This window comes from Pyrgilauda ruficollis, unplaced genomic scaffold (assembly GCF_017590135.1).
Source record: "Pyrgilauda ruficollis isolate IOZ18807 unplaced genomic scaffold, ASM1759013v1 scaffold45, whole genome shotgun sequence".
In the NCBI taxonomy this organism is placed as follows: domain Eukaryota; kingdom Metazoa; phylum Chordata; class Aves; order Passeriformes; family Passeridae; genus Pyrgilauda; species Pyrgilauda ruficollis.
Genome location: NW_024526044.1, coordinates 3,545,273 through 3,555,251, shown reverse-complemented (window position 1 = coordinate 3,555,251; position 9,979 = coordinate 3,545,273). Strand labels below are relative to the sequence as shown.

Here is a 9,979-nt window from a genome sequence, read left to right as displayed (position 1 = left end):
CAGGGGAGATAGAGGGTGCAGCCCCAGGGGTGTTCCTGCATTGGGAGAGCCAGCTCTGCAGTGTTTCAGACTTGCAGGTGGGAAGGTGTGCTGCTCTGCCAGCCTGGCTTTTTGGGGGTTGCAAGTCACTGCTGGCTGCCCCAGCAAGGTTCTTGCTGGGAACATCCAACTGCCTTACAAACCTGAACAACAGCTGGCTTGTGAACACCCTTTATACAAGATAAGTCAATTTTGTTGCTTTTCAGAACTCCCTGAAACTTAGCTGGGAATCCCAGATTTCCTGTTCTGCAAACTACCAATGACAACCATGGTAGGAGCCCCATCAATACAAAAAAGTCACAAGTTGGCACAAATGCATCACCTTATCCAGGGTCCAGATGCTTTGATTTCCTGTTCTGCAAACTACCAATGACAACCATGGTAGGAGCCCCAATCAATACAAAAAAGTTACCAGTTGGCACAAATGCATCACCTTATCCGGGGTCTAGATGCTTTTCTAAGACTGGGTATAAATAGAGGGAGAGGAAATGGCAGCAGGGTTGTTTCTACAGTTCTGTTTGTCTGAAATACTTCAGTCTTCATACACCCAGACTGCATGGACAAATAGATATGAAGACCACCTTTCTTTATGGTCACAATTGTCTAAAATGGAATAGGGGAAGCTAAAGACAGGGCTGCAGAAACAGAGATGAGCTCAAAGTGTCTGAGATGACACTCAAGAGTCTGATATCACACTGAGATAACCCTCAGTATTATAAGAGTAATAGTGGCTGATATCAGATAGTGCCACAACGGAAACAGATACAGACTCAAGTCTGTGTACACATACACACAGAGCTCTTCACCCACAGAACAACCGTGTGCAGCCCCTGTCCAGAGCAGTTCTGTGCTTTTGCTCTGAGTACTAATTTAGGGATGGGTTAATATTTTATGACACCTCGCCCCCATAGAACTCCCAGTAAAATAAAACATAATATTTGAAAGAGGAGGTTAATTATTGAGACAGTTGCCGCTCTGCCTCTTCTGAGGTTGTACCAAAAGGAAATAAGTCTTTAGTTTGCAAGAGCCTAAAACAAGTCATAAACAAAAACTCCCTTGCCTGCGCTGAAGGAACCCCAACACTTAGATTTATATTGCTAGGGATTTTTTTAGAACTGCATAGACAAAAATAAGAGCTGTGGGCCTTACGTAGTGGTTATTCAGGCCTGTCAGTGCTCACTGTTGAACTTTATACCCAGATCAGGCAATGTTCCCAAGGTGAGTAAACACTCCTTGGACGAGCCTCCACTTCACAGCCAGCTAGTGACCATCTGCCTACAAAATGTGCCAACTGCACTTTGCCTCTGTGCATGACCTCCGTGTTCCTGGTTCCAGAAACTCTTTGTACTCAACCTTTCCCACACGCCGAGAAGTTATGACGTTTTTGATTTCAAAGCCAAAATGGATCAAAGTTTGGTTAAACTGCTAAATTTTGTAACTGCTTCAAAACAGCAAACCCAGGGGCTAAGAACCTCTGCTTTCAGCATTCATTAATCAAGCCTGTTAAATGATTACCCCGCCAGGGCTGCTTTGTTGACAACTCTGCATGGTGACAATGTCAGTGGCACTGTCCCAAGACACATCCAGTGGTGATGTAAAAGACAAGCCTCCTTCACCTCAACTGGTGGGATGGACACTACCATGAAGCATATTTAAGGAAGGAGGTGCATCCTTGGAAACCAGCAATTTCAAGAGAGATCCAAAGCAAGTGAAACGGGCTCAACTGAAAGGTACAGCAAAATCCTCTCTGGTATCCAGCTCCAGCTTCCATAGACAGTAAGTAGAATGGCCTCTATTTTTTCCACCTTAAATTAGTAGAATGGCCTCTTGAAATTAGCAGTGATCCAAATTCCCTACTTTGATTTTAAAGCAGTACATAATCTAGTCCATTGCAAATTCTGTGTGTTATATGTTGTTAGGCTTTGTGGCGCTGGTTAGAACGTAACTAAGCTAACACACCTAATCTGTTTGATTTTAGATTGTGATCAGTATTTTACAGCCATCAACGAAATACACAACAGCTTCAATAATGCCCCCACAGCTGAAAGCCGATATGAACGTCATGCCCAAGGTTGTGCAGGGGGATTGGGAGAGTCTCTCTCCAGAAGCGAGGAATTTCATCGAGACCAATGCCAAGCTGTGCCAGCCTGAATGCATCCACATCTGCGATGGCTCGGAAGAAGAGAACAAGAAAATTCTGGACATCATGGTAGAACAAGGCATGATCAAGAAGCTGAACAAGTATGAGAACTGGTGAGTAGCCTAAATGAAGTCAAGTATCATCTCAGAATTGGAAAATTAATTTTGTATCCTGTTTACTTTAAAAACTTCTTATAACTCTCCAATATTTGCTTTCCATGAACATTTTGGAACTTTAGCTTACATAGGTGAAATACTCAGGAAAAGCAAACTTTTTCCTCTAAAAATTAGCATAAAGCATATTATTCAGTTGGACTATCAACTGTACATTTTCTCTATTGATTAGTTACATCAGGGAACTGAAATAATGTCATGAGACTTACGTAATTTATCATTAGCAATGGCTAAATATTATTGAGCAGATCTTCTTTTGAAGAATTCTACTATTTTAGCCAATTAGTTTATTCATCACATACTTTTTTGTGGCATTCAAATAGGTCTGTGGGTGTTCAAATATTATTCAGTACAGGCATTATTCATATCGTGCCAATGAGCTTTGACTCTAATGTATTCTGCAAATACTTTTTTCAAATATTTCATAATTTCTCCCAACTAACTGAACGTGAAAGGAGAATATTAACAACAAGTGCATACTCAAGAATTACGTGCCAACCACGAGATCTTCATGGGAGAAATCTGCAAAGACTTTTGAATAACTAAGTGCAGGAATTTGGCAATCTGTTTGCAGACTATTTGGGAGAGAAAAGGGCAAGATTCACCAGATAAATTATTCATTGTTAATTATATGCTTAGCTGTAGTGATGATGGTTATGACAGCCCAACTAGAACATTTTTATACTCGTGGAAAATTTCGATGCACAGAGGTGAAAATGTAAAACAATCCCCTCTATCGTAAATAGATGGCAAAAAAATTCCTTAGAGGGGGAAAAGGATCCCCTTTAATGAACTCCTTCACTTTTAATGATCGTGCTTATACTCAGTATTTCCTTTGTGATGCCTCTAATTTAAGGGACTATGCCAATTCACTAAGCTGGGTTCTGATCCCTCTGGCACATATACCAACACTTAAACTACTTTCCTTGGCATCCACTTAGCTTGAGGCATCATTTTGTGGTCCCCCTACAAAACAACTTCACACTGATGAGAATGAGAATTAAACAAGATTAACTTTCCATGAAAGTTAGCAACAGAAAATAAGGCTGAGATAAGAGGCAAAGGAGTATTAACATGTAACAAGAATTTCCTAGGCCATATAATTTTTTATTATTACTGGAAAGTCTTAAAGCAATTTTTATGAGAGAATATATCTGATTTTTGATATTACCTGTAATACTGCTTTGTCACTAATTTTTGCCTTACAAAGCATTGTTTTAGCAGCCTTTTGTGCTAAAGTAGACCCACAGAAGGGTAAAAATGCTATATTGATAATTAAAGTCTAATTTCCTGGGTTTTGGTGAAATGCAGCTGGTTGGCTCTCACTGACCCAAGAGATGTGGCAAGAATTGAGAGCAAAACTGTCATCATCACTCAAGAGCAGAGAGATACCACTCCGATCCCTAAAACTGGAACAAGCCAGCTGGGGCGCTGGATGTCTGAGGAAGATTTTGAGAAAGCCTTCAACACCAGGTTCCCAGGCTGCATGCAAGGTAGGCAAGAAAAAGATAATTGACACTGAACTTTCAGCAATGCTGAGACACTTGTACTGTTGCAAGTTACTGTAATCTTTAAAGAACAGTCTGAGCTGAAGATTTAGCTTTATACCCCCAATCGTCACTTGACTGGTTTCATGCAGATCTTTACCACAGACCCAAATACCTGGGCAAGGACAGTCCTCAGTCTCTTTCCAGCACTCTTGTTTTCCTAAAGAGTGGCAAAGTACAAAAATTTGTGTGACTTGGTTCAGAAAGTCACACAGCAACTGAGGAGCAGATAGGAAGTGAGATGAGAATGAAGGACCCGCCCATCCACAGCAATAATTTCAGATTCAGGGATTTACACTAACAGAGAACTTGGCCTTCGCCTCCCCTTACTCCTGGCTAGACAATCTGTCTGAATTGCTGCTTTCAGCATTGAAGATAAAACTTCTTGCTACACAATTAGACAAACAGAAAGCTGCAGCACTTTAAACATAATCAGAAGCTGTCACAAGACAAACAGCTTTTAAAAGACTGAGAAACAACCTCCATGTTTATAAAGGTTACTTCAAATGTTCCTTGTTTTGCTCTTGGCCACATCTTGCTACTCCCTGTTTTCCAGGACGTACGATGTATGTCATCCCCTTCAGCATGGGGCCTATTGGGTCACCTTTGTCCAAGATTGGGATCGAGCTGACGGATTCACCCTATGTAGTGGCCAGCATGAGGATCATGACACGGATAGGAACAGATGTTTTGAAAGCCCTGGGCAATGGGGAGTTTGTAAAATGCCTTCACTCAGTTGGATGCCCTCTGCCGCTAAAAGGTAAGAGCCATTAAAAACTCCTGGAGCCATTAAAAACCCCAGGAGCCATTAAAAACCCCTGGAAATGCCCAGGGCTGTGCTTTGGAGCTGAGTGTGTGTCCTTAGCATGTGGGACACCCTCACCCAGAAGCCCAGGGTGATTCTGGAACAGCACTAGGTTCAAAACTCAGTGAAAGGAATCAAAGCTCAGTGAGAGTTTGATGGAAAGGAGATCATTATCCCTAGTACTTACCAGGGATTTCCTTGAAGCATATGCTCTGAGTTGCTGTCAGAGGCTCAATGCTGATGAAACAACAGCGTGATCAAGCATGGAAATTGCTGCATTCATGACTACAACATTCTGTTCTGCAGAGCCATTAATCAACAACTGGCCGTGCAACCCGGAGCTGACGCTGATTGCTCATCTCCCGGATCGCAGGGAGATCATTTCCTTTGGCAGCGGCTACGGAGGAAACTCCTTGCTGGGGAAGAAATGCTTTGCTCTCCGGATTGCCAGCAGACTGGCCAAAGAGGAGGGCTGGCTGGCAGAGCACATGCTGGTAAAAATCTATGCTGTTAAATCTTGTGTGTTGGAACAGCCGTTAAACCCCAAATTAGAGCCACATAAATCCATCACCCGCCTGGCCATCAATGGAATTAGTCTCATATGGATAGTCCTGTAACTTTAGATAGGAATCTGTCATGTGCCAGGCTCATGAGGAATAGAAAAGTGCTTGCAAGGCCAAGTACTAAACATTTAAAATAGGACCTGTCATGGCTTAAAACAAGCAAGATTTGGAACTTTTGAGAGTGACTTCTTGTAGGCAGACCCGTGTACTTGAGCAGAGCCTGAACATCATCACTGGGCCAGATTATAAAGAGGTCTGTGCACTCAAAAACCTGCAAATATCGGATTTTCTAAGGGAGTTCTGCTGTGTAACCTTCCAGACTTCAATTTCTGCTGTCCTTTAAACATTCTACCACCATAAAATACCACTGAAGAAAAGAATTTCAAAGTGCATAAGAGAACAGCCTTAGAAAAAAATATCTGCGGTCTTTGAGAAGAGCAGAAGTATCCATGCACAAAGTGCTTTCCTTTTACTCCACTTGTGCAGCCAAAAGAATATTGCCTGGTTTTCTTCTGTCTCGACAGAGAAACACAGCAAAATAAATCAGCAGAATAAAAATAAATGTTTATTATATACAGACCTAAAATTTTTAAAAAATATAAGAATTTCTTACAGATATTCTAATGGCAAGAGCTGACTCTCTGATTTAAAAAATACAGCTTGAGTTATTTGTCAACAATATTATGTGGTGTTTCTTCTGTAGGAACAAATGAGCCTAATTAAATATTTTATCATTTCCACTTGCTGGAGACAATCTCCAAAACGAAAAGTTCAAGAAAAAAAGGCTGTGTTTAACAGTTGCATTAATTTTTCAATAGATCCTGGGAATTACCAATCCAGAAGGTAAAAAGAAGTACTTTGCTGCAGCATTCCCTAGTGCATGTGGAAAAACTAACTTGGCCATGATGAACCCAAGCCTGCCAGGATGGAAAATTGAGTGTGTGGGTGATGATATTGCCTGGATGAAATTTGATGAACAAGGTATGAGAATTAAATTGGAATGTTTTACAGGTTGCTGTAGGTGCAGTAAGACATGCTACAAACTTCTGGATAGAATTAAATCAGCATGGTTTACTTATTCTTTATCATTTAACTTCCAGGCAACTTAAGGGCAATCAATCCTGAAAATGGCTTTTTTGGTGTCGCCCCTGGAACCTCAGTCAAAACAAACCCAAATGCTATTAAAACCATATTCAAGAACACCATCTTTACCAATGTGGCAGAAACCAGTGATGGAGGTGTTTACTGGGAGGGCATTGATGAGCCTCTGCCAGCTGGAGTGACAGTGACCTCGTGGAAGAACAAGGATTGGACCCCAGACAACGGTACCTGGCCCACACCACAGCCCTCTCTTTGGCTTTCTTTGGAATTAATGAATAAATTCAAGTTAATTCTGCCATCATGACCTGTTTGTTGTGTTCTGTGCAGGAGAACCTTGTGCTCACCCCAACTCCAGGTTCTGCTCCCCAGCCAGGCAGTGCCCCATCATGGATCCTGCGTGGGAGTCGCCCGAAGGTGTTCCCATCGAAGGGATCATTTTTGGAGGCCGCAGACCAGTTGGTAAGAGAAGCAGCAGCCACCTTTCCAGGCTGAAATGCTGGCCACAGAAGGGTTGACACACAGCTGGGCATAGCCACAGGTTTTGCTTTCACAGCTGCAAAAGCCAGGAAATAACCACGTTAGTCCAATTCCTCTGTGTTAGCCTTTGGCACACACGCTTCCAGCCACTGGTGTTTCAGTGTCTGAGTTGTTTGATGTTAACACAAACCAGGTAATAATAATAATAATAAAGGGCTGGAGGGAGATCAGGACCCACTGACATGGGTAGCAGACACATAGAAAATTGCTGCATTGGTCTCAATTTACCTGTAGTTTTAGTTCAGTTAGCAAATGGTTAGAGAAATGAATCTGTTTTAGGTAGTTTAAAAAAGAAAAAGGAATTACAATAAATTGTTCTGCTAATGGTCATCTAAAGTTGGAAAAGAAATAGAAGTAATGCTAGGTCTGAGTGTAATAGGACCACAGGATCAGATTCTATTTCCACCAAAATCTGCTGGAGATTCTGGTGTCCCAGATATCTCCCACTGGATATGTTCAGTAATCAGTAGCCAGTTTTGAAAACATTCATTTAAACTTCTTTGCTGTAAGAGAGCAGGAAATGAACTGAGCAAAAAACCCCAAGAAACATTAGAATACATTGTCCAGTAACATGCATTCAGCACTATGTCAGATAGCAAAACCTGCCATAAAAATGTTTCTGGACCTCTAATTACTGAAGTGATTTTGTTCTTTATAGGTGTCCCTCTTGTGTATGAGGCCTTTAACTGGAAGCATGGAGTATTTGTAGGAGCAGCCATGCGATCTGAAGCAACAGCAGCTGCTGAGCACAAAGGTAAATCAAAATTTAATCTGTCTACCTGTATTAAAAGCAGGCCCCTCTGGACTGTCTGCCCTCCCCTTCCCCCTGCTCTTTCACATTTCAGTCTTGGCAGCTAATTTTGCAACCTGTGCATTTTCACAATAGAAAATATTTGTACTGGAATTAACAGCCAAATTCTCTGTAAAAGTCAAATTAAGCAAAATAATCCCTTAGGTGGCAAGCATACAGAACAGGATGCAGGCACAGGGTTGCCAGAAGCCTTGACAGGGAGTTCTTGTTACAGTCTGGGATAAACAAATTTAAATTTTCTCTTCTGCTGGAGCTCAACATAAATGCATGAGTGACAGTCATCTCTTGAGAATCTTCATTTAAGCTGCTTGACCTGAGATTTAAGAAATTTAATAACAAAAATTAATTTCATTTGTACCTTTTGTGCATCAAGGATAATGCTTGTGTTGTTTCTTAAAGCTCACAAGGGTGGTGAAGGGATCATGGGTAAACCCTGGGAGGATCTGAATCTTTGTGCTTTAGAATAAATGTGCTATTTATTCCCTCACCTTCTCCATCTGTGTTTCAAACAGGCAAAGTCATTATGCACGATCCATTTGCCATGAGGCCTTTCTTTGGCTACAACTTTGGCAAATACTTGGCCCACTGGCTGAGCATGGCCCATCGTCCAGCTGCAAAACTACCCAGGATCTTTCACGTTAATTGGTTCCGGAAAGACAGCCAAGGGAAATTCCTGTGGCCTGGCTTCGGAGAGAATTCCCGTGTGCTGGAGTGGATGTTCAACAGAATTGAAGGGAAAGCCTCTGCCAAACCAACTGCCATAGGTTACATCCCCACTGATGCTGCTTTGAACTTGAAGGGTTTAGAAGATGTCAACCTGACCGAACTGTTTGATATCTCCAAAGAGTTCTGGGAAAAGGAGGTAGAAGAAATCAAGCAATACTTTGAAGTGCAAGTTAATGCTGACCTTCCCTATGAAATAGAAAGGGAATTGCTTGCCTTAGAGATGAGGATAAAACAGCTGTGAGCTGATCAAGCCACAATTATTTATCAATTCGCACACACTGAGACAAGGCAAACACATTTTACCAAATCACCACTGGAAGCATAACAGCACACTGATGGGCAGGGGGTTATAATGAAAGTAGGTCATAGCTTAGTTAGGATATAGATACAGAGACATTCTAGAAATAACTCCAGACCTAATGATTTATAACTACACCGGTTGTTGTGAATAGGTGAGCAGCTGTGGGAGTGCACAGGGTCTGAAACCCCTGTTCTGTCACTTACATGCACACAGAGCCATGATGGGTGTAAATTATTTGCCTAGTTCTGCATATACAATCCAAACCAATCCAGCCTTCAAGTTGTAGCACATTGTTTCCATCACAGAAACCTCTGGAGTCCCAGACTCCACTGGAAAGAGGAGAGAAAATTAGATGCTGTATATATGTATTACCTAAACATATTTCATGTCTTAAATACTTTTTAGAAAAATGAAGTTGTAACTATCAGAGTGAAAGATGACTTTATATTACTAATGCATATTTAAGATATTGCTGTTATATATTACTCATGTTCCTGTGATTTCCAGATGTTTTGAATGGCTTGTTCTTAAACTATAAAATAAATGTTTATACAAAATATTACCTCATTTCCAGTATTCTTGCTGTTTATAAACTGCATGCACATAAATTGAGGCTCCTGTCAATACCACAGCACAGGCAGAGATGCACATGTGGAAGTTAGATGTTGACTGGAGTTGATCTGCTACTCCTGAGCCAACTAGTTTAAGCCACATACTGTCTTTGCAACTTCAATTCAAGCCAAAGGAATGATCCAAAAATTATGATACCAGCTGTGAGCAGTCATCCAGATGGTGACACACTCTCCATAACGGGGCATTGTTAGTTACTGCAGGCATTTATAAAATAAACTACCCTCTAGGAAAGCCCCATATTAGGACCTTGCTCATTTGTTAAAGTCATAGGATTTGTCCCTGTTCCACAGCACCTTGGCTTTTGCAAGAGTAACGAGCAAAGCTGTTGAAGTAAAGACAATTTGGGAAAAAGTTTTCCAGATTTGTTGGGATGCCTAAAGCCTTAGAGCTCAATGAAAATCAGGGCAGGAACCTGTGCTGGCTTCCTTGTAGAGCCAAGACACTAAAACCAGCCCATGTTCTCCCAATTAGAGGTGTCATTTATGTGTTTCCCACATCCCTGGCAGGTATCCTGCTTTTCACTTTGAATGCTTGATCTCCCAAAACATATTGCAAATATTTGCTTAGCAAAAAGAAAATCACTTACATTGTGTAATAAGCCTT

At 41.4% G+C, this 9,979-nt stretch overlaps 1 protein-coding gene across 2 annotated transcripts; it reads left to right on the top strand.

Moving 5' to 3' along the window:
• The first annotated feature begins 1,656 nt into the window (after nucleotides 1-1,656).
• PCK1 (phosphoenolpyruvate carboxykinase 1) lies at nucleotides 1,657-9,305 on the top strand. Of its 2 annotated transcripts, none has more exons than XM_041478492.1 (10): nucleotides 1,657-1,815; nucleotides 2,018-2,292; nucleotides 3,664-3,845; nucleotides 4,456-4,659; nucleotides 5,011-5,198; nucleotides 6,086-6,248; nucleotides 6,368-6,592; nucleotides 6,696-6,827; nucleotides 7,564-7,659; nucleotides 8,229-9,305. In XM_041478492.1, the coding sequence occupies exons 2-10, from the start codon at nucleotides 2,069-2,071 to the stop codon at nucleotides 8,681-8,683; spliced, it is 1,869 nt and encodes a 622-aa protein (XP_041334426.1). In that variant the 5' UTR covers nucleotides 1,657-1,815; nucleotides 2,018-2,068; the 3' UTR covers nucleotides 8,684-9,305. The 2 variants fall into 2 exon arrangements, with proteins under 2 accessions (XP_041334426.1, XP_041334427.1); XM_041478493.1 differs by having other exon boundaries at nucleotides 1,702-1,769.
• Nucleotides 9,306-9,979: the final 674 nt, after the last annotated feature.